Consider the following 25,223-nt stretch of genomic DNA (forward strand, 5'->3'; position numbering starts at 1 on the left):
TCCTGTCCAGACTAGTGAGATAGGTCAGGTGTAAGTCAACAGGTGTTTCCTTGTAAACACCTGGGGAATTGTGACAGAAGGTGGGTAATACCAAGCACTTAAATGGTGTCTTTTCTGAGTGTTCACTGACAGCTGCTTCTTAAGGCAGGCTGCGTTGCAGAAACGGAAAGGGGGGTTAGAGATGGTGGTTTGCTTTACAGCAGAGGCGGGGACCTGTGAGCATCCAGGCATCGTTGGGCTCCAACTTCCATCACCCCACAAGCTAGTATGGCCAATGGTCAGGAATGATGGAGCCCAGTCTCTGGAGAGCCATATGTTCTTCCATCCCTGCCTTAAAGGACTGTCTACCTAGCAGGCATGTTGCTGAAATTAAATTGGGACAGAGGATGCTGGTTGACGCATTGTTCTCTTATTCACTATGCTATCAGTTTAATGTCATTCATTTCTGAAGCTGTTTTATTAGTTCTTTTTAAAATGTGTTCTTTCTTCTATCATCTGTCTACCTATCACAATGTTGTTTCTTCTGACAGACTGCTGTTTGTTGCCATCATTACACATGAGTATATTCCCCTAAATTACACCCACACCCACACCCTACCTTGGTGGACAGTCCCTTTCCATGCATTTCTTTTGTTTCCCACTGGGCTGCGTTTCGAGATCACAAAACAGGTTTTTCACCACACCTCTCCCTTTTCTCACACAGTGGGCCGTCTGCTGTTGGAAACCTACGAGAAAGGAAGGAGACACGTGCTGCATTCAGAGGCAATGCCTGGCTTCGAAGAGAAGAGCTGGGTTGCTGGTCATCCAGTCTCGCCCCTTTGCTCACTGCGGGATCTACAATGCAGGATGCGACCACAGCATCTCCAGCAGCCTCGGGCTGTTCTCTGATCAGTTCCATGACCCTCAAAAACACCGAGCAATACCCAATTTTCAGTGTACTCATGAAGCAGGCAAGCAGCTAATCATTTATTCGTTAATTTATCTGAGAGCAGAAAACCACAACTTGTCTTAATCAGCTGTGCAACCTAACATGACATTAAGCGATTTCCTTTAGGGCAGTTAAGCAATTATCCTTATGAAATGACTAGGAAGTGGGGGTGAAGTGGTACATCAATAAAATGGAACTGAACAGCTCAGGAATTGCAGGCCTGAATGATGGCTGCATCCACAGCCTGCCCCCCCCCCCCAGAACATTTTGACAAATTTGGACACTTGCTACATAGCCTACAGAAGCCTGAAAATCTTAGGTTCAGGGTGTCATTTTTCCTTCTTCCCAAAGTCTCTGCATTTTTAACAACTACACAACAGACATAAATTCAACAGGGGGAGCTTTCTAAAGCACCATGTCAGGAAAAGCTGTCCTGGTAGAATTTTGTTCCATCCTGCACAGAGCCTCTGTCAATAAAAAAAGAAGATGTCAACTCTAATGCAGTGCTCACTTCTATCTGTCACAGGGGTGGGGAACTGATGGTACTCCAGATGTTGTTGGATTTCAACTACAATCAGCACGCATGAGTAATGGTCAGGGATGATGGGAACTGTAGTCCAACATCTGGAAAGGTCTTAAAAATATGGTTTGGGGTGTGAGGAATTCAAATCTCCAATTTTTGCCGCCAGACAACATTTGGCTTGGTTTGATGAAGAGGCACATAAACAGCTTTTGGAAAATCAAATAATTTTAATTTTACCCTTTGAAAATGTTAGGCAATGCTAAATGAATGGATGGATGGATGGATGGATAAATACAAGTACGTGGTAATTATTTTTAATGATTTCTCTGCAATTTTATATACATTTTACTTACCAAGCCAAACTAAATTAGGTATATTAATTTAACCAAGATGCCTTTTGAATTCCTAAGTCATGTGACAACTAGTTAGCACCCCTCTTTTTTTCTGGAATTTGAAAGCTGAAAAATTCAGCATGTCCCAGGGCACATGGCTCAAAGTAAGCGTTAATAAAACTCAGTTTGCCAGCTTCTGAGGAACCCATTTGTTCCTTGATGAACATGCTGTTAAGATAATTAGTGCCAAAGCAGCTAGCAGAGAGGGGAGAACGATAGCACTAATGTTGCTTACCTCTCCCACAAGTCACGCTGCAACTTGTCCAGCTTCCATATCGCCAAAAATATTCTGGCTCCTCCACATCATTCTCAGAGCTCCAGCCTTTACGGACAGTATACTCATATTTCACTCCAGGGTTATTTTCCTGAAAAAGGAGCTGAGAAGAAACAACTGTCAATTTTGGTCACAAAACGGTTCCGAGAAAGCAAGAAAGCTTAGGTATGTTCTAAAGCACCTTCCAGGTGTTGCTAGAATGCATCTTCCATCATACCTGACTAGGGATGGAAGAAGGCATCATTTTTGGCCATGGACTGGCTGGATGCAGAGGAGTGACGGGAGGTACCAGCCACAGAAACCCCAAGGGAAGCCTTCGGGGAAGAGGGAAGAAGGCTCTGAGCCAGGGGGTTGGTGGTGGAGTGACAATGAGTGGTCAGAGGGAGAAAGAACAGACTGAGAGGAGGTGATGGCAGCAGGTGAGGAGGCAGGCTTTAATGAACAGGAAGAGACTGTGGCCGAGAGCAGTTCAGACGCTGACTCCAGAGGCTAAGGGGAGGATGGCCAAGAGGCAGAGTGGAGAAGAAACCAGGGTGTCTCCCCCTCCTGCTGTGACCAGCTCCCTTTCCCCCTGGTCTCCTAGAACTCATGGAGAAATGAAACAGGCAAAGCAGAGGGTGGTTGAATGCATATGCCATCTGAGACTGCATGGGAAAGACCTTGGAGAAGAGGAGTCCTAGCAAGAAAAGATAATGATATTCTAGGCTGCATCAACAGAAAGAAGTCTAGTGCCCAGATCAAGGGAAGTAACAGTACCGCTCTATTCTGCCTTGACCAGACAACATGTGGAGTAGTGTGTCCAATTCTGGGCACCACAATTTAAGAAGGATGTTGGCAAGCTGGAGTGTGTGCAGAGGAGGGCAAGATGATCAAGGGTCTGGAAATCAAGTCTTAGAATTTCTCCTCCTTCCCTGACCCCTGTTGGCTGGGGCTGAGGAGAACAGGGGTCCAAAAATGTTTAGAGGGCACAGATTCATAAAAGCTGCCCAGTCCAAACCTCCCAGCAATTTCCCAAAGCCACTTGCACATATGACACGTTCCCCCACCTGTAGCCACAACGATTCATTTGTGGGTCCAGCGGCAGTCAGGTTTTCCAAGTCGCCTTTTCTCCCATATTGAAATATCGTTCCTGCCACTTTGTAGTCTCCATTCCATTGGATAATAAACCCTCCATTTAGGTAATACTTTCCCGGGTCCTCACTCCGTAGCGCAAGGAAATTCCCTGCTTCTGCCACTTCCAGCACCTTGATGTTCCTTGCGCCTTTTGGAATTAGGCCAATATCAACATACCCTATGGGGGGAGAAGCAACATTCACCAGTTTTAACAACAGAATATTAATGCACTGTGCCTAGGTCACATCTATGCCTTACAGTTAGAACACATTTAACACGCATTGCAAGTTTTCACCCCAAATCCTGGGAATTATTGTTTATCCCTCACAGAGCCACAATTAGCAGCACACTTAACGAATTATGGTTTAATTCCACATTACTGCCCTTGGACAAATCTGATGTGAACATTCCATAGCAGCACATTAATCAAACATGTCCTATTGAATTTGGTAGGTCTGATTTCCAGGTACGCAGCTAGAGGTTTGCGGCATAATTGGGTACTTCTTATCTTGCCTAGTCAAGTTTAATATTTTGAACAAATTATGTCTGAAAAGGCCTCTGAAACAACTGAGTCTAATTTTCCTGCTATCACTTGATTTTTTTTAAAAAAAGTCTTAGTTGATTAATTGCATGAATATCCATTAATTACTTAATTAAAGCAGCATAAATGTAATCCCACCCACTTTCATTTCCTCCCCCCTCCCCTCCAAGTGCCCCCCCCCGGCAACCTCTTGCTTGAGGTGATGAGTTTCTGGGTATCAACCAGATCATTTTTCCCCCTGCAAAGCAATGCACTTTTCAGGTGGTTTTTTAATAAATAATGCATGAGTATGAAATCTGCATATGAATGAAGAAAATAGTTCTGAAGGAAAAGACACTCTGCGGGGTGGGTGGGTGTTGGAGGTCTAGAAATGCAGCCATGTTGCATTGGGCCCCATCCTGAAAGTGGAATTCCTGTGTGAATTCCCCTTCCTCTCAACCCCCTCCTCTGCGTGGCCCCGGGCACTGGCAACCCATGCTACACCACTGATGACCACTACTTACCCAGCTACTGCTGCTACCCCAGAACATTGTGGGAAAGGGCCACCTCAGCCAGACCCACTTCACTGCCTCCGCAAGCTGGCTCCTGTCTGTGTCTCACTCCCCGTACCAGCCTAGTGTTGAAGTGAGAATCAGTTGCCATTCCTGTACATGAAAGGGCAAGGGCATCTTGTCCTTTGCCTGAGATGGCAAAATGTCTTGACTCAGTGCTGTTAATCATGGGCTGTACCGGAGGGATTAGCTAGGCACAGCTTTTTTGAAACGTTTCTCAATTCTTTCATCATAAAGACGTTGAACAACAACGGACCCAGAACAGAACTCTGCGGCACCCTACTTGTCACTTTTTTCCAGGATGATGAGGAACCATTAAGTGAGTACTCGTTGGGTTTGGTCAGCCAACCAGCTATAAGAGTTATTTGCCCAGCCTACATTTTACCAGCATCACCGCAAGAATATCATGGTGGACTTTGTCGAAAGTCTTAGTGAAATCAAGATACACTGTGTCCTCAGCAGAAAACCTTTCCTGCAGGATTCAGCTGATTAGAAAGTAGAGAAGAAGGTGCTCCTCCAGCAGTTTTTTTTAAATGAAAGGATTATCAAAGAGGAGCAGATGTACTAAATTTTGCAGGCAGCTTTAGATCAATGATTTATCTCCATTATTACCTTATTATGACATTCCGACAGAATAGCCTTTCAGACCTACATTTGCAATGGGTGCACACATAGCTTTGGCTCAGAGGTTTATCTTCAATATGGCCAAGGTCTTTAAAGCCTGAGTACAGCCTCTGACTGTGATCTCAACATGGATTCACACAGCAAGGCTGGATCTGCAGAACTTTAAAGCTGCCAGAAACTCACAGATAAAACAAGGTGTCCAGCATGATAAAATTGAAATCATTAACATTCGGCTCTCCTTTCCGTGTAACCACAGGCAAGAATAAAAGTCTAACATAATCTTAGAAAATTAAACAAAAGATAGAGATATGCTTCTGGTTTGAAGAAAAGCTTTTCCCTATAGTGCCACAAGATTTCTGCTCTCTCTCTCTCTTCCCCCACTCCAAGGTCTTGAAAGGAAAAAACCTGAAAGTTCTTGTAAAGATGCAAAAGAAACTTTTCACAAGGTAAAAAAATTAATAAAACGTGATGTTGTAGAGATGAAGAGATTTATCGTGGCCTTAGCTATTGCGGACTAGCGTCTACTTCTCAAAATAGTCCACCAATGCTTATGCCACAATAAATCCGCTTGCAGCCCAGTCCAAGCAACACAGGAAGAGGCCTTAATACTAAGTCACAGACTGCTGGGAATTAAGGCACAAGGGGGTGAATTCTCTGGTGAATGGGTATCAGACAGCAGCTTGAGCCTGGTGCCAAGGCTGCAATTTTCCCTGTAATAGATTGTCATGGCTACCCCTCTGGAAATTGTACCTACGTACTCAAAGAGGCTGAGTCATGCAGCCCAGTCCTGGGCAACCTGGCAATCATATTTATCACCCTATTGATCCAAGTGGATTCAATATGCCCTCCTTAATAAAGGAGATATCGCGTTCAGTATTGATTCACATCCTCCAATTCCTTCTATAGGTTTGTTTTCTCTCCTTTGGTGACAGAGTATTAGTGTCTCAGAGTATGTTTTGTCAGCAAGCATCATTGCTCATTGAAATTGCTGCAGAAAAACACTACCGGGGGGGGGGGGAGGATTCTTCACCTGCTCCTTCACTTTGGTTGAAGGCTATCTTCACAGTCTGACAAGAGGATCCATCTCCCAGGCAAACTCCACATTGATCTTCTGTTGCATTGGAATCCATCTCATAATCACAACCGATGGTCTGAAGGAAGACACGATAGTTTGCATGCATTATGGGATCAGCACTAACCAATCAGCAAATGCCTGCCAGAGACTATTTTGCTATTTGCATCATTCTGCAGTTCCCATGTCTTAAGGTGTGTCCGTGTGGCAGGTATTTTCTGCGGGTCAAAGCCAATTTGAAACATCTTAAGAGTCCAGCTGACCTTCCCAGGCTGCAGAGCAACAAGGCTTCAATTACAAGGGAAGAAGCCCACTAGTCTAACCTTGACTCCCTCCAGTTTTACTCAAAACATGGCTTCACCTGTAGCCTTCTAAAGACAGTAACTAAGGAAGAATTACACATTATCATGGTCATCTGATTTGCATTTCAGTGCAAGATTTTTCTTCCGCATATAGCTGGCATGCAGTGGGCGCTGCTGCTCTGGATTGGGATGGGACCTTAGCCTGAGGAGAGGAGGGAGGCGTTAGCTCAGGTCACCTCAGCTCAAAAAGGGTATTGTGGATTGGGAAAAGATTCAGGAGGTAAAGGTAAAGGGACCCCTGAACATTAGGTCCAGTGGTGGCTGACTCTGGGGTTGCGGCGCTCATCTTGCTTTATTGGCCAAGGGAGCAGGCGTACAGCTTCCAGGTCATGTGGCCAGCATGACTAAGCCGCTTCTGGCGAACCAGAGCAGCGCAGGGAAACACCGTTTATCTTCCCGACGGAGCGGTACCTATTTATCTACTTGCACTTTGACGTGCTTTCGAACTGCTAGGTTGGCAGGAGCAGGGACCGAACAACGGGAGCTCACCCCATCAAGGGAATTCGAACCGCTGACCTTCTGATCGGCAAGCCCTAGGCTCTGTGGTTTAACCCACAGCGCCACCCGTGTCCCAAAGGATTTAGCAGAGGGTAACCCAAATGATCAAGAGGCAGGAGCAACACCTCTAAAAGGACGGGTTGCAGCATTTGGGGCTTTTAAGTCTAGAGAAAAGGCAAAGAAAGTGGTGGCATGACAGAAGTGTGCAAAATTATGCATATGATGGAGAAAAGTCTTCTCCCTCTCAGAACACTAGAGCTCGTGGAAATCCAAAGAAGCTGAATGTTGGAAGATTCAGGGCATGCAAAAGAAAGCCCTTCTTCACACAGCGCAAAGTTAAACTAAGGAACTTGCTCCTACAGGAGGCAGTGGTGGCTTTAAAAGAAGATTAGACCATGGAATATAGGGCTATCCGTGGCTGCTAACCATGATGGCCAGTGCTTTTTTTCTGAGGGGACGTAGTGTTGATATTTTCACCCCCTCCCATCGCAAGAATCTCCTGATCTGATGTTTTGAGAAAGGAGGGGGCGGAAACTGCTCTTCTCCTCTTCCGCTCCTGCCTGACTGCCTGACTCTGTGTGTGGAGAGAGTCTTATCTATGTAGTGACTAGATGGCTGAGTGGGAGAGGTAACACTCAGGCAAGACAGTAGTTCTTTAGTTTGTAGTAGCTTTTAGAAATAAGAGGAGTTATGCTTCACAGCTAGCTTCCACGTTATTTATACTCTGCTGAGTCTGGTGCTCACAATGCACACTTGTGAGTCCAGTGCACTGGGACCTGTTTTCCAAGACTGGAAGGTCTCTGAAAGTGCTCCAGTCACCTAGCCCAGTCGGGGCAGAACCAGTTATTGAGCCCAGTCGCTGACATTGGTTGAAAGTTGTACTGACACATAGGGATACACATACCCCTAAACAATTTGCGAATCTAAGTTTGGCCTCATTGAGGGGCTGTATTTCTATATGAGTAGGAAACTGAGAGTACCCCTAAACATTTTTTTAGAAAAAAAGCACTGATGATGACTATGTTCTCCCTCCACTGTTGGAGGCAGTAAGCTTCTGGATATTATACATATGCCCATACAGTTTTGATAATTTGCTTCTAAATGCCAGTGGCTTGAGACTTCAGAGGGAGAGAGTGCTCTGCCACTCAGACCTTGCTTGCAAGCTTCCTGCAGACCACTGGTTGGTCACTGTGAAAACGAGATAGGCCACTGGCCTGATTCAGCAGGCGAATTCTGATGTCATTTCCCCTCATTAGAATGGAGCCCCCCTAAGACTGCTTTCCCCCCATCTCACCACAAGAGTCCAGATATGGACCCCCTCCCCCGACCCCTGTGGGGGAAAAATATTGCATTCAGGAGCGAAACATGTGACAAACACATGACATCTAGTTTGGCCCTGAAGCAGCCATCACAAAAGGTAAAGAGGATTTCCTCCTTGCTCAGCTGGAACAACAGTTTTTTTCTCCCCCAGCTACATGGATAACATGAGGGGATGCAAAAAGAGCCATAAACAGAAGAAAAGAAAAGATATCTCTCCATATCTCCACCTGTATTCCGAATGCGTTTTCATTTCCAGCTGTAACATTTCCATATCTGTACATCTTGATGATATCAAACTGCATTTGTGGCAGGTTGAATGACTATCAGTAGGGAACACGTTTATCGTTCCTTTTGACACTTGACAAAACGTCCTTTTGTTCCCTGGAGCTCAGCAACTGGCTCTGCCCATTAAAACGCTGACACTTCTTAATCAGCAGTTCTGCAGCAGACACCAAAGGGCAATTTTTATGGACCTCAAAGACACTTGTATAACTACTTGCAACTTCTTAATCAGCTGGCATTGTGTGAGGCAGCCGACAGACGGCATCTTGGAAGACCCTTAAATATATGTGAAAATGAAGAACCACCCTGTGGAACTATAAAAAGGTAAAAGTAAAGGGATCCCTGACCATTAGGTCCAGTTGTGGCCGACTCTGGGGTTGCGGCGCTCATCTCGCTTTATTGGCCGAGAGAGCCAGCATACAGCTTCCGGGTCATGTGGCCAGCATGACTAAGACGTTTCTGGCGAACCAGAGCAGCGCACGGAAACGCCGTTTACCTTCCCGCCAGACTGGTACCTATTTATCTACTTGCACTTTGACATGCTTTTGAACTGCTAGGTTGGCAGGAGCAGGGACCGAGCAACGGAAGCTCACCCCGTCACGGGGATTCAAACCACCAACCTTCTGATCGGCAAGTCCTAGGCTCTGTGGTTTAACCCACAGCGCCACCCGCGTCCCTGTGGAACTATAAATATGGCCAAATTCATGCACACATACTCACGAATCCTTGTTATGGGCTTGTGTGTCCTAAGTGTTTCCATGTGCTTAACAATGCCCCTGATACTGTTGGCTGGCAAACGCAAGTGGTTCGTATTTATTGACTAACCGGTTCTTGTAAGAACATAGAACGAGCCTGCTGGATCAGGCCAGTGGCCCTCTAGTGTAGTATTCTGTTCTCACAGTGGGCAGCCAGGTGTCTGTGGGAAACCAGGACCAGACCACAAGAGCATTCTAACTTCCTATGGCTTCCAGCGACTGTTATTCAGAAACATGACTTTCTCTGACCGTGGAGGCAGAGCGTAGATATCATGTCTAGCAGCCAATGTTAGTGTTATCCTCCATTAATTTGCCTGACCCTCTTTTAAAGCCATCCAGTTTAACTTGGATTAATAGTTTATGTGGCTTATTGACTCACCCAAATATCAAATTCATTTATTTCAAGGGATCTTGAGCAAGCTGCTATTGAAATTCTATTAGAACAAAAACGCTTTTGGCTTCTTGCACATTTTCCAAAGCACAACGCCCCAGAACGGTGCCAAACAGAACAAAATTAGTGTTGCCCTATGAAGAGCCTTCCAAAGAGATGTGTCAGGGCATCTTCACTGGGGGGAAAAACAGATTGGAACCTTTTCTTCTTGTGACTTGGAGCAGTCATCATCTGTAGCGATGAGTGAATCTTCAAAGGTCATAGTGGCTCAGCAGTGACAATTGATAAAAAGACTCGCTTAGCTGGGCCATTATCAAAACTGTTGCCTGGGATCATATGAGAATAGCTCTTTTCATGCCCCGCCTAGGAATATTTTGTAACTACCATTGCTGAAGGCCAATTTCCACCAAATCTAGCCCCTGATGGATTTCCGGGATAAGGAAAAGCGGACTGACCATGCGGGGCTGTTACTGCTCAAGGCAGTTCACACTGAAAACTTGCAAACAGACCCAACTGTTTATTACAGTAGTGGTTATTTCTCAAATTCCTGAATAACAGGAAACACATCAATATCATGTTCTCTCGATTTAGCCTTTTGGCTGAGTGGATATTTGTCCTCCTGTTGTGTTGCTGTGCACTGCTGTTTTGTGGTGCCATTTTGTTATGTTGTTATTGGTTGCTTTGTGGTGTTATTTTATTATTTATTATCTTTGTAACCCACTCTGGGAACATTTGGGGAAGGGTTGGCTATGAGTACAAATAGTAAACAAACAAGTAATCTGGGATACGCAGGGTAAACTAGTGTAATGCTGCCTTTGTAGATTATTTGGAAACCCCAGTTAATTCAGAATGCAGCCCCAATATCAACCCCGTATCCATGAGCCCCCCCCTCTTCCCCATTCTAACCAGCCCCCAACTCTTAGGCCTCACCAACCTTCTTGCCAACCCTCAAAACATGGAATATGAGTTTTGAGGCTATCGCTTGTTAAAATGATCCCAAGCGTAAAGAACAGCACAGGGATTTAAGACTATGACTCTGATGGCCCTTTGAGGCCTGAAAATCTGTAGTCCCATGAAGTGTTCAAAGAAGGAAACATACCCAATACCTTACACATGCCATTAACACAGACGTCTCTGCTGTTGTTTCCTTCAAAGCAAGGTGTACCGTCAATGACAGCGTCAAGCATTTTCTCTGAAAAGTGGTTGTTTGTAGGACGGCATTGTAGCTCACAAGGATTAGCTGAAGGGAAACCCCCAAAGTTATATCAGTTACTATAGACACACACAACTGCAAGGTTACGGTGCAAGTATAAAATGAAAAGTTAAAAGTTGGCAACAGGTGACAGTAAGACACTGCCTCCCATTAAGAGACACTTGTGGCAGAAATCTGAGAGCAGCACATTCTAGAAAGATCATTGCTACAATCATCCTGCATAGTCCAGAGTTCAGGGGCAGAGCTCTTGGTTTGCATGCAGAAGGTTGCATGCATCCCTAAGTGTGCCGATGTCTGTTGGCATTGGGCGCTGTGATGTTTGGGCTGAAGAAAGCTTTTGAAGCTCCTGAATGAATGAATGAATGACCAGGAGGGAAAGAACATGCCAGTTGGGCATGTGTCTCTACCAGGGTCCTACTCGAGTGTAGGACGAGCTCCTGACACATACTTCCTAGTTCAGGGGAACGAGGGAGCCCCCTCCCCTATTCTCGATTGATATATCGCCCTATTCTCGATTGATATAGCATCCCTCCCTCCTGTTGCTTAGCTACTATCTCAAAGCTGGGCAGTTCCTGTCTCAACTGTGCAATCTCGGAATCTGCCTGTCTCTCTGCTACAAGGCACTCTGGAAATGGGGGGGGGTATTCCTCCTCCTCTTCTGTTAGAAGCTGATCTTCCTGCCATTGCATACCCCCATCTTTTGATTCAGACCAGCCCCTGATAGATTACAATGTATGGTCAGAGGGAGAAGAGGGAGCAGGCTGGGAGGAGAAGGTGTCAGAAGCAGAAGAAGTGACAGGACTTAGTGAGCAGGAAGAGGCTGTGGCAGAGGGCAGTCCAGACTCAGAGGGAGGTCAAGAGGCAGGGTGGAGGCCGGCTGCTGAAGAATCCAGGGAACCTCCCCCTTCTGCTGTGACCAGCTCTCCTCTCCATTGGTCTCCCCGAACATACAGAGGAATGAAGAGGGCAGAGCAAAGAGAGACAAGATGATGGAGCCTTAGTCTGCTGGGGAAGGAACAGGGGAAGGAGCCTTAGAGAGAGGTGGGAAGGTGGGGACCTTCAGACCTTGCAACTGCCTCATTGGGGCAAGGCCTGCTGGGAAGGGTTGCTGTGCTCACTAGGCTCGCACTGTCTTAGTTTCTTTGAATAAAGAATTAACTTCACTGACACTAGTGTTTTAAAAAAAATGCTGTTCTATTTCTGACTCCGGCTACTGACTTTGGGGTAGGGCTGGGACAGAACCCTGCCTGTGGAGAGTCACTGCCAGGGCTCACCCATGCTTACCTTTGCTCCACACTTCTAGGAGCAGATCTGAGCTTTCCAGGTCTCTGTGTGAGTGCTTTTCTTTTTGCCCTGGCACTTTCCTGGAGAAAACCTGCTCTTTACTGCAAATAGCAATCCACAGAAAACCCGAATTGCTGTTTGTTTTGATTCAGTGTTGAAGAGCAGGTTTTCCTGGGGAAAGCAGTGGGGCAAAAGAGAAAATAGTATAGAAGAAAGTGTTTGGATACATAAAGAAATTGTGGATAGGGAAAGTGTGGACCTGTGTGGGGCAAAAGGTACGTTTGGATGAGCCCCGTGCCAGCCACTTTAGATAAAGGCATTGTGCCAGCTCCCAAAATGGCAACAAGAGCTTGCCATATTTACAGATTTCTGTAAACGCCTTCAGAAACGATCTCCTCCTGTTCATTCCCAGCAGTGTACTTATTAAATGAAAATGTGTGGCATTTACAATGCGTATGAGGTTTATTTTTGTAGCAATCAAACATAGAAAAGAAAGTGGTGGGAGGACAATTACTGACGGGAGCAGACTAAACAATTAAAAAAACTGCTGCCTGTTTTCCCCGCTTTGAAGAGCAGCGGTGGAAATCACTGAAGAGAGCAGGAAACAAACTGGACTTTTTTGTGTCAGCGGGCTGGGTGTGTTTTAGATCAGCCTCAACACTAGTCAATAGACAATTATATGGATTTGGCATGCTGGTATTATGCCCTTGCTTCCTTCAGGAATTGCAGAGAAGGTTACCTGGTACTCCAGGCTTTGACTTAGCTTTAATTGTCATGATAATTAGCTTTAATTGTCATTATAATTAGCTTTAATTATCATTCTTTAAACATTGCACATATTTGAATGAATCAACACCTGCAAATGCGTAATGCTTCAACATTCCTCCTATGAAAGCAGCAAACTTTCAGCTACAATAACTTCCTCAAAAAAATACTTTTTCCCCCAGTTTCCCCGCAAGGCATTAAATATTTATTTTTTAAAGAAGGGCCTGTAATATAAAATCTTGGGACATTTCTTCTCTGATAAGTAAGTACTTTTTAACAAAGTGTCAGCAGTTGCAATACAGAAGTTAGAGCAGCATGGCAATATGTGTAATGTAATTAAATCCAGCAATTTCTTGGGCTATCCAATGCTAGTACAAAGTGAAGCTAATCACTTAATCAGACACTTAAATGTTGGGATAAAAAAATTCCTTCCAGTAGCACCTTAAAGACCAACTAAGTTAGTTCTTGGTATGAGCTTTCGTGTGCATGCACACTTCTTCGAAAGCTCATACCAAGAACTAACTTAGTTGGTCTTTAAGGTGCTACTGGAAGGAATTTTTTTATTTTGACTATGGCAGACCAACACGGCTACCTATCTACTACTTAAATGTTGGGGTGTATGTAAAGTATTCAGTGATCATAGGGCAGGGGTGATCAACCTTTTTTTAGGTGTGGGGACATATTTGGAATTTTGAGTGACTGCTGCAGGCACTATCTGCAAGATGCTTGGGTCTCAGAATTAACAGAGCAGTAGTTTCCCTCTCTTTCCAGCTTCAGAGAACCTTTTCAATTTACTTATTTGCTAAGACAGCATCTTAAAAAGCAGAGACATCATCTTGCCAACAAAGGTCCATATAGTTAAAGCTATGGTTTCCCCAGTAGTTATGTATGGAAGTGAGAGCTGGACCATAAAAAAGGCTGATATCCGAAGAATGGATGCTTTTGAATTATGGTGCTGGAGGAGACTCTTGAGAGTCCCATGGACTGCAAGAAGATCAAACCTATCCATTTTGAAGGAAATCAGCCCTGAGTGCTCACTGGAAGGACAGATCCTGAAGATGAGGTTCCAATACTTTGGCCACCTCATGAGAAGAGAAGACTCCCTGGAAAAGACCCTGATGTTGGGAAAGATGGAGGGCACAAGGAGAAGGGGACGACAGAGGACGAGATGGCTGGATAGTGTTCTCAAAGCTACCAGCATGAGTTTGACCAAACTGCGGGAGGCAGTGGAAGACAGGAGTGCCTGGCATGCTCTGGTCCATGGGATCACGAAGAGTAGAAGAGTCGGACACGACTAAATGACTAAACAACAACAAAAGGAATGCATGCAAATTCACTGTGGAACCCTGGTGCTTTGCAGAGTACTCTGGAATAAGTTCTGGGATGCAGACACTAATAGTGCTTTCAGTGTATAGTGTGGACTTGAGAGACAATACTAATCTCTTTTCATTTAAATGGTGATCTAATGCTACACAGATGCAGATAGCAAGTCTTCCTTATCTGTGCAGATCAGAACCAGATTAACAACTCTTAACAGCAGGAGTCCGAAGAACTCTGTGCAGTTCCCCATTGGGTATCAAAGGAAAGAAAAATTAGGCATAGGAACTCTAAGGAAAGAAACAACTACCTGACTTTTAAAAGACATCTCAAGGCAGCCCCGTATAGGGAAGTTTTTAACATTTGATGCTTTACTATTAAAATCCAAATGTTTTACGGTCAAAATCCAAATCTAAAAGCTTTACCAGATGACGTGAAAAACTCATTATCAATAATAGGTATTAAAAAAATTGTTTTCTTCATTTATTTTCAAAATTTTTGCAGACCGCTTTTTACCATAGGTTTTCACAAAGTGGTTCACACTACAATCTGCAAAGCAACCTGTCAATCTAAATAATACAGTGCTTAAAACAAAAGTGAAACCCGCAGGTAAAAAGCAAAAGTTCAATAAACAGGCGTTGGGCAACTTATTTTAACCTTACCTGTGTTGTACACCGGAATCCACTGGTAGAACTTATTTTTGTAGGCAACCGTATCAAATTCACTGCACTGCATTTGACGGAAGTTTGGTGAGGCTCTGGGGCACAGCTTGATGTTACACATGCGATAGCGCTTCCTCTCCCCTGTGCAGTACTTCCCTCCAAACTGTGGCCTGGAAGTGACAAAAGGGGATTCGAAAACAAGAATTTATTTCTTACATTTATACCCTGCCTTTCCTTCAAGGAGCTCACAGCAGCATTCGTAGGTTCCCTCCTCATATTTAATCTTCATAACAACCCTGAGAGGTAGATTAAGCTAAGAGGGTTAGTAATGCTGTGTGTGGATCTAAACCTAGGGCCTTCCAGACACATTTTCAGAAAATCCACATCTGCCCAAAGTAGATCGTCTTGCAGAGTTTGAAGTCTGCCTACCCTTGCTTTAGATATAATAATAATAATTTTAATTTATTTTTTTTAATTTATACCCCGCTCATCCGGCTGGGTTTCCCCAGCCACTCTGGGCGGCTGCCAACAGATTAAAAACAGAATAAAACATCACACATTTAAAACTTCCCTAAACAGGGCTGCCTTCAGATGTCTTCTAAAAGTCGGATAGTTGTTTATTTCCTTGACATCTGATGGGAGGGCATTCCACATTGCGGGCGCCACCACCGAGAAGGCCCTACATCCAAGCTGTTTAGGTTTCAAGATTTTGAAACATCAAACATTAAGCAAACCGCCAGGCGTGAGACTTACTCTGGGCTAGTGCACTGTCTCTCCGCAGTCTGGATTCCAGCCCCACAGGTCCGTGTGCAGTGCGACCACGATGACCACGAACCCCATGCACCGTTCACTGCTTCGGGGCTCTTGCCTACGGTTATGCATTCACCTGTAAAGCACCACTTGACAAGAAAGCAGCAAACACAATGGGTCAAGAAAAAAAACCCAAACTCACTATTGACACTGCAACACATTTCTTTCATAGTAGCTTGCTGGAGACTGGTGTTAAGAGGGAGATAACATTCCCGCTTTTGTGACTTTCAGTTGACATTGTAGACCTTTCTAGGCCAGGGCCAGCTGTATATATGAAGCAAGAGATCTCTTAAGTCTAGACTTTTACTTTTCTTTTCTGCAAAGCCAGCATAGAGGGCCCAATTCAGACTGAGGCTGGGTACAGGGGGAAAGGGTTTAGCTCTGTGCCTCACTACCAAATCCCCAATTTAAGTCGCCCTGCCAGAGCTGTTTTGAATTGCACAGGGAACTTGCATTGTGCTTCTAAGTCTCCCCCTCCACAGTCAGTAGCAGCTTTGGGGGTGGTGAGTGGAGATTTGCACTTGGGAATTGGCACAAGAGCAAAAGGTTAAATCCTTCCCCTGTGTAGAGGGCTTACCTGTCAACTTTACAAAGAACAGTCCTCTGTCTGGAGAAGTCTTGTATGTGAAATGTTGTCTAGTCCAAATTGGGTTAAAGGCACCATAGGAAGTGGGAGCTCATAAGCAGTTCACCCCACAGTATCAGATTCACACAGAATCACCTAGTTATAGGCTCCCTTACTATGGTGGGATGTACTGTATTTCTATTTAAATTACAGCAATTATGTCCAAGTTTGAACTTATACTGTACATGTACTTTATTAGCACAAGAAAATTTCATTAAAAAATGAAAAATCCGGAGGTCTTTGATGTCACATGTACCTTCTTCAGACGTTTTCATCAGGCAAAATGGTGTTTGCAAAACTAAACAAAATCACATAGTCCTACAGTTCAGGGTAAGACAGAAGTTGCCCCATTTTAAAAAAAATAGTATGCATGTCTTAAATAAATTATTATTATTAACATTTACATGTACAATGAAAACATAACTAGATCCTGAGAATACTCTGCCCCAGTTTAATCCAGGTTTGAGCAAACCACCATTTGCTGGGTTTCAGTGCGACAGCAAACTGTGTTTCTGGTCTGGTGTTATGTCTGAATCACTCCATAGAAATGACATGCTATCAGTCCCAAGCCATAAGCCTGCTTAGAGACACTGAGCACGCTTGGGTATTCTGAAGAAGCAGGGAGCTTGTTAAGGTAATGAGCCTGTGAATTGGGGAAGGTGATGGGAGCTGCAAATCAAGCACCCGGAAAAACAGGACACATTTCAGAATAATGAACTATCCCAACTACTGGGATGTTGCTTGGTTAGAGACTCAGCTCTGCTTTGCTCAGAGGAAGGTCATCTAGCTGTCAGTGCTATGGAGAAACTCCAAAAGTATATCTTTCATTTGATCCGCGGGAGCTAGGCATGCAAACTCCCTGATGCTGGAGGAGATGGCATTGATTTGAAAAGAAGGCAATTTCCTTGCCTTCCAGATTGGGGATATAAATGCAGTTGTAAGATGATAACTTAATGAAAAAACCATCTGATATGGTTAGCCTTTCAGAGTGAAAGGCAACAATATGAATGTGACCGAATGCAAAACATAGCAAATGAAAGATGTTTTATAAGGATGACACTTTGTTTGTATTGTGTTCTTGCAGCACAAAGAAAGTCGGGTACCGAGTCATAATTTCCCATCCTGGTCTCTCCTTGTGACAGATACCTTATTTTCACCGCATCTCGTTCCATCTGCCGCACCATCCAGTTTCGACCGGCAGGAACCTTTCACAAAGCACCACAATGTCTGGCAAATATTCTGCAACGACAACCTCAAATGTTGTAAAGAAAAAACAATTGAGACTTTAGGGAATTGTGGGGTTTTTGTTTTTTTTGAGAGGGCTATTTCAGCTTGGGTTGTCTTTAAGAGGCTTGATTTCATGCTCGCAGGCGTAGCCAATGTGGTGCTCTCCAGTTGTTGTGGATGGCAACTCCTATCAGCCCCAGCAAGCATCACCAACAGCCAAGGATGATGGGAGTTGTAGTCCACAACATCTGGAGGACACCAGGCTGGCTACAGTGAGTAGGAAGAATTGAGGAAAATAATAATATCCAGTGGAATAACCTTGAGTGAGGTTTTACTTACTCATCAACTACCTAACTAAATTCTGCAGAATGCAGCTGAATTTTAACTTCATTATTACCTAGCCTTAGGCTCTCAACCCTCGTTGTCGATCATGCTTCCTAAATCAGTAAAATTATTACTTAAACCGTAGCACTTTACCCTACTCGCAGTAGTCAAAACTCTGCAGTTAGTTCTAGTCATGGAAGACAGGAAATGGCTAGACCTCAATATGAATGATTGTCAGAGAAGTCAAAGGAAGTCCAAAAGTGTGGAATTTGTGAAAATTTGGATTAAAACTGTATATTTATGTTGGAAAATTAATAAAAAGTATTTTTAAAAAAAGGAAATGGCTAAACCTCATTTCCTGCCAAGCACCAGCTACTACCCCCTGGGACATTGGGGACCCACACAGACACTTGCATTTCATTGGTTTTGAAGGAGAAAGCAAACCTTTCTTGCCCAATTAACCCTCTCAAAAATGGGATGGGGTGAGTCAGGAGCCAGTATTAGTGCCCATTAGTTTTTTGGGAAAATGAAAAATAAGTACAGTATCATTTTTGTGAAAGTTATCATTTGCCAAGAATATGAATTTCCACATTTGGTAGTTTTTGGAGCTGTGAGCTGACACTGCTCTCAACTACTCTTTGTATAAAAAGCACAGTCACGCCAATGGAACTCATGCCTGTTGGGAATGAGGTAAACAGCAAAGAGCTACAAGCATTTATTTTACTGAAAGGTGTATTGTCAAGGGCTTACAACTACATGATTCTTCCCCCCCCCCTTTCCCCATGGTATTATGAGTTGTATATTTTTCTTTACCGTAAGTCACTTGGAGACATTCAGGTGACAAGTGACTAATAAGTTTAATAAACAACAACAACAACTCATCCGCTATGCACACAATGCCAGTTAAGAAAATTATTTGCTTTAAAGCATAGGAAATGCAATGGAATAGTTAGAATAAAGAGCAAAAGGAAGCATACAGTATAAGCAGAGTTTTTCTAATTTTCTACCTTCAGGGCATACAGTACTTTTCACACTGACCCGTTTGCCATGATTCGAGCATCTGCCATGAAACTCACATCCTCTGCACATTGCAGGGGATTCTGGGACTTTGGAGCTATGGGAATATATAAGTTAGACATGTCTATAGTTGGGTTCGCCTCTCCCCCCACGACGCACACTAGAAGCTTTACTGTTTTCCTCTTGCTGGTGTGCAGTTTTAATTCACTGCCAAATATTCCTGGAAGCCGAAGAACAGAAATGCAAAACAAATCACGCAGGGGGTCCTTGTCAGATAAATCAATATAGAAAGGGCTCCCTGTTAAGAGCGTTTGAAAGCCAATATTCTAAAGCAACTTTTCTATGCAATTTGATGTTCGTAGTCCAGTAGGACAAATACGGAAACCCAACTGCACATTGAAGTCTGCCCTCCTAAGTCACAGCTGTGAAATCCACCGTGACTCTGCATGGAGCTCCTGTTGGGAGTCATTCTGCAAAGAAACAGTAAAGATGTTTGTACCTTTAAGAACTGTTTCTGTGAGCTTTGGGCAGATTGGGTACAGCTGGCCATGACTACGAAAGCAGGAAAAGTTGCAGTTTGAACTTTGCCTGCAAGGAAAAACACCCACAAGCTTTGTTGTTTGTTGTTTTGTAATAAAACCTTTATTTGATTTGGTTTTACACCGGTCTTGTGGTGTCATAGCTTCTGTCATCTGCCACCAAAGGAAAAATCCCCTCTAACAGCTCCCTCAGTCTTCCATCCCACTTATGAACAAGGCCAAGGCTCCTCTGTACTGTGAGGATGTCTAGCAAACAAGGTTCATTGTTAGTATACAAAGCCCTCAACAACTTGGGATCGTGTTATCTCAGGGACTGCTTTACCCTGTATGTTCCTGCCTGATCACTTCCTAGCGATATCAGGCAAATGCCAACTGGGTTAAGCTTCAGGCACTCTCTTAAGGCTTTTCCCCCATTTGTTCCCTGAAGTTTGACCCTAGCTGCATGCACTATTTATATTGTTTTCATGTCGATTGTAGTTTTACGTTGTACACTGCTCTGACTTCTTTAAAAAAAGTTAAGCAGTGTATAAACTAGTGTAATAAATAATGATCCATTTCATTTCAGTTTTCGTTATGGGGCATTCATGTTCCTCTTACTGTCCATTCATTGCATTCAATTTGGCCCCAGTGCTCATGAGTTTCCCACCTCCCCTCCATTTCATTTTCCTGGTGGTCACCATTTTCTTTCCCAGATACCCGGAAGATCTCCCACTCTGGAACGTTCTTGGAGAGCAGAGATGGCAGACGCTACAAGACACCTTGGCCCCCCAAGAATGCCCTGGGTCAACACACCATTCAGGGCATCTGGGGAAAGAAAAAGATTGAAGTCAGCTGCACTTCTGCTGGGAAAATGGGACCATTTGGTTCAATTCTTCATTTGTTACAGAATTAATGTGTGCCTCTAACAATGACAAAGTCATTGGACAATTTGAAGAATATACTTTTCACAGTTAGGAGAAGCCAGACAATTTCACCACAGTTGGGGCTCAGCTTTGGTACAGAGTCAACCCCACTGGTCTGCTCTGTTTATAACAGTTTATCAAGCCTTGAAGAGACTGGTAAATCGTGTGTCACTCAATGATGTCATACATGTGGGCATTGACTGAAAGCCCACCTGCCCCACTGCACTTTATCTGACTCAAGATTCTACAAATATAAAAAAACCTCATGCTGCCAGCAATCTTTGGAACCTATGTGGGCATGGGGAATGGGGTGGGAGGAATTACACATTTAACTGCAGGCATCTTATATGTTTCCACTGCAGGCACATGCATGACAGGATGAGAAAACCTTGCGTCAGTTTTACAACACCTTGCCCAATTAAGCGTTTGCATAGCTGCAACAGAAGCATCATTGGCTGTAGAATTACTCTTCCCTTTCCCTCTCAGCTGAGCACATATCTTTCTAGGATTGTACCTGCTGTGCCTCATGGGTTTAGTAACCATGGAGAAAGCCTGGTAGATGATCTCCTCTAGAATTTTGCTGATCTGACTTCACTGCCAGTTATAGCCATCTGACAGATTGTGTGTTGCTGTGAGTCTATATCAAATGCGTACACAGTACAAACCTAGTCCCACGATTGAGCTACAGAGACCAAACGTAGGACTAGTTTTGCCTGGATGGGATTCCCTTTGGTCTACTGTGCAGAAGAGAGTAAGGTTTCTATGCCCTGCCACTATCTAAGAGTCTGGTATTTTAAGAACAAGAGCTCTCACAATCAAACGGAGACAAATACACCCCCCTACATGCTGAAATAGAATAAAGTGCTATAGCATTGCCTGAAGACAATGGCACAACTCTAATGAAGCAGAGCAGGAGGAGGTCTGGCCAGGTGCCTGTGGAAGACCACCTACAAATCCCTGGATGTGGCTGTGTTCAATTCCAGCATGAAGGGAAGGTGGGATATAAATGGAATAAAAATAAACAGAGTAAATGGTCCTTTTCCCATTCCGTGAAAACAGTGGTGAGGAACCTGTGTCACCTGTCCTAATTTCATGTGGCCCTCTGGACCCTTAGGTCCTGCACTTGCCCTCCAGACCACCTTTTTGGGAATCACTTCCTCTTCTATTGTTTGTGGGGGAGAGAGAGAGAAAGAGAGAGGAGCAGGAAGAAGAAAGAGTCAGGGAGTGAGAGATACATGAGGTGGGACTAAGAGAAAGAGTGCGCTATGCAATCCTTCAAAGCTAAAAACTCTTTTGTCTCTGGCCCCACTCATTGCCAGCATGTCAACAACAACAACAGGCTCAACCCTGCTACACTGAAGAGACCTAGAAAGCTGCTAGAACCAGTGACCTCGTGGGCACCATCAAACAGTAGATTTGGATTTGGATTTGATATCCTGCTATATCACTACCCGAAGGAGTCTCAAAGCGGCTAACATTCTCCTTTCCCTTCCTACCCTACAATAAACACTCTGTTTGGTGAGTGGGGCTGAGAGACTTCAGAGAAGTGTGACTAGCCCAAGGTCACCCCGCAGCTGCATGTGGAGGAGCGGAGACACGAACCCGGTTCCCCAGATTACGAGACTACCGCTCTTAACCACTACACCATAGAGATGCAAAACCAAAAGATAGAGCGCAAAGTACATTCAGAGCATGGTCTTTTTAAGCATCCTTGTATCTGTAGTATACCAGCAAATTGAATTGTGGCATGTCTTCCCCTTGCAGGTTGCTATGTATAATGGTTTAATTGTACATGGACCTGGAAATAACTCTGTAGATGCCTGTATGTGTATTGCCAACTGGGAAACTCCACTGAAGCATTGTAAAGCTCTCTGAGTGCCTAACAGGTTGATAATTAACTGATAATGCAGCTGCTACACTGTCACAAGGTTCCAGTTACAGATGGGTAGCCGTGTTGGTCTGCCATAGTCAAAATAAAAAAAATTCCTTCCTGTAGCACCTTAAAGACCAACTAAGTTAGTTCTTGGTATAAGCTTTCGTGTGCATGCACACTTCTTCAGATACGAAGTGTGCATGCACACGAAAGCTTATACCAAGAACTAACTTAGTTGGTCTTTAAGGTGCTACAGGAAGGAATTTTTTTTATTTTGACTGTCACAAGGTGTTTAACTTTGGATCACACAAGTAAGGTATTCAGTTGCAAATCCTATTGCTACAAGCTGCACAATATTAATATCTGCAATACAGGTTGTTGTCACCACCTCCTTCCTCCTCCATTTCTCCATTAGGTTCAGATGATTAATGTTGCCACCTTGAAATAAAATGTGGGGTGTTGGAGAGAAGCAACACTGAACTTACATCCACTTGATCGCAGAACGTTGCATTGGGTCCATATTGCAACTGGCATTGGTGGTGCACGTCATAAATCACTCCAGGTGCAATGAAAGGTGGCTTTAGATCTTTCTTCTTGGGTACATCATCCAGGCAGAAGCCCCATCCTCGGCTAAATATGAGGTGTGAGATTAAGTATTAACATTTGTGGAGGTTTTTTAAAAAAACAACAACAATACTGACACCTGCTTCTCGTGGTGTGGCAATTGTGGTGAAGCAGCATCTCCTTCACCTCTCCCTTACCCCAGTGGTGGAAGGATGGGAAAACAGGAAAGTGAGTTGAGAGGACTCCCCACAGACAAGACTGCCAGTGCTGGCTATATTAGGATATTTTCACAGAAGCACTATGTGCAACTGTGTGTAGGAGGCAAAAATACTGTCCTATTCATTGCTATTCAAGACACCAGCTTGATCACAGTATCCTGTTTTGCTCGCTAAATTTCCAGGAAGAACATGATAAGCTAAACTGCTAACAAGATGATTCAGAAAAATGACGACAATCAATAGTTTGAGATGAATGGCACATAAAAAAAGAAAGCTGAAGAATATGGGCATATTTTAGCTCGGAGAAAAGTCTTCATACACCCAGGGAAGAACAAAATGCTGTAAGAAACCTAAGACGGCTGCTGAAAATAGCATCTCCGTATCAAGTTCTGCCTCCTCCACTCAAGACTTCATGCAGAGGGACCACAGATCTGTAGTTGCCATGCAGAAGATGAATGTTCAGTCACCATAATCTCCAGTTACACAGTAGAAGCAGATGAGTGGCAGTAGAGACACCAGTCTGACACCACAATTACTGCTGCTTATCTGGGTGGGGCTAGGCTGGCGTGCTCTGGTCCATGGGGTCACGAAGAGTTGGACATGACTAAACGACTAAACAACAACAACAGGGTGGGATACTGGCGAAGCTGGAGCCATGAGGTTGCACCAGTGGAACTGCCACCACCAGTCTTACGCTCCTGGCAGTGCAGATGCACACAAGCCCCAGCTTCCCTGCTCCAGGGCAATGGGGATGTCACAAAGGTTGTTTTTACTTTGGAACCTTTTCTATAGATCTTTGAAATACACTAAAAAAAAAACGGACTTCCTTGTGTTGCTTTTGCCTTACATGCTCCCCCAGTAATAATTCATTTAGAAATAAGAAACATTAATGTTACCCCAGGATTCTAACAGAATTTGCTTCCAAAGATTTATTATTTTTCTTTATTTTAGAGCTCTGCAAGTACAGCAGCCCATCAGTTAATAGTTTGTTACAGGTTTTTTTGGGGGGTGTCATATCTTTACCTTATTATTAGCAAGACTCTGAATAAACTTTCTAATTTCATCCTCTGAAACTGGGGGCTATGTGGTGGCTGGTATCTTTTATCAGGAAAAATTACTGGTAAGCACCTGATCACTGAACCCTCACCAGAATAATTGTATACAGTGGTACCTCGGGTTACATACGCTTCAGGTTACAGACACTTCAGGTTATAGACTCTGCTAACCCAGAAATATTGCCTCAGGTTAAGAACTTTGCTTCAGGATGAGAACAGAAATCATGCAGCAGCAAGGAGGAGGAGTGGTGCTTCAGGTTAAGAACAGTTTCAGGTTAAGAACAGACCTCCAGAACGAATTAAGTACTTAACCCGAGGTACCACTATATATGGTTAAAATGCTCTTCCCACTGTTTCTGGGCATTTTGGCTAATAACAAGCGTCGTGTCCAAAGATCCATCTTCATCTGTCAGCAAGTCCTGCACTGCAAGGGGTTGGACTAGATGACCCCTGAGGTATCTTCCAACTCTTCAATTCTATGGTTCTATAATCTACATCAATTTAGCAGTGTAATAAATTGGGGCACCTAGTCAGAAGGTAACCTAGCTCCTGTTATCCCTTGTGCTTGCTTTGCAATCAATGGTTGTGCTTATATGATGATGGTCAGATGTCACAATAAACTATGGAAGCAAGGTACAGTGAGTCTCAGGTTGCTGTGCTCTCCTCTCCTTCTCCAGTAGAGCAATGAGGAGGAGTTTGGAAGAGTCTCGCTTCCCCTTTCCATTAACAACAGCCTGTCATGCTATTTGTTCCCAAGGCTTACCACAGCTTGTTGTTATCATGCTAAACCATAGTTTAGCATGATGCCCAAACTCACCCAGTGTAATGGAGTTAAAAAAATAGCTGCCATATCCTCAAAGGCAATGGCGATAAGGATTTTGTTTAATGCATTCCATTTCCCTGTAGCAACACTGTCACATTGACTCACTCTAGGAAGCGTGTGACATATTCCTTGCTGCATCTGGACCAGGTGAGAGGACTGGGGTCATACTGCAGCTGCCGGGACATAATGTATGGTCTCCTTCCCACTGGCTCACAGTCGTTTTCCTTTCCATCATGCTGAATACCAAAACTGGGAGAGAAACAAATCAGGTGCAAGATACTGTCAGGGAAGCTTCAAAAAACCCGAATATCTTATCTACAAATAACCTCAAGTACTGCAGAAAATATGCTGGGGAATTGCTTCTGGTTATCAGGTAGTG

The 25,223-nt window shown here is 44.0% G+C and overlaps 1 protein-coding gene across 1 annotated transcript in view; it reads right to left on the minus strand.

The window, feature by feature from the left end:
* The window catches only part of ADAMTS12 (ADAM metallopeptidase with thrombospondin type 1 motif 12), a 113,106-nt gene that overhangs the window by 16,901 nt on the left and 70,982 nt on the right, over positions 1-25,223 (minus strand). Inside the window, exons 8-17 of the mRNA XM_082241760.1 lie at positions 24,950-25,093; positions 22,670-22,814; positions 17,449-17,541; positions 15,621-15,766; positions 14,868-15,037; positions 10,733-10,866; positions 5,977-6,097; positions 3,164-3,408; positions 2,079-2,220; positions 599-725 (exon numbers count right to left, since the gene is read on the minus strand). Of these exons, the coding sequence (XP_082097886.1) occupies positions 599-725; positions 2,079-2,220; positions 3,164-3,408; positions 5,977-6,097; positions 10,733-10,866; positions 14,868-15,037; positions 15,621-15,766; positions 17,449-17,541; positions 22,670-22,814; positions 24,950-25,093 (1,467 nt within the window). The remainder of the gene's footprint in view (positions 1-598; positions 726-2,078; positions 2,221-3,163; positions 3,409-5,976; positions 6,098-10,732; positions 10,867-14,867; positions 15,038-15,620; positions 15,767-17,448; positions 17,542-22,669; positions 22,815-24,949; positions 25,094-25,223) is intronic.

This window comes from Podarcis vaucheri (assembly GCF_965113315.1).
Source record: "Podarcis vaucheri genome assembly, chromosome: 11".
NCBI lineage: Eukaryota > Metazoa > Chordata > Lepidosauria > Squamata > Lacertidae > Podarcis > Podarcis vaucheri.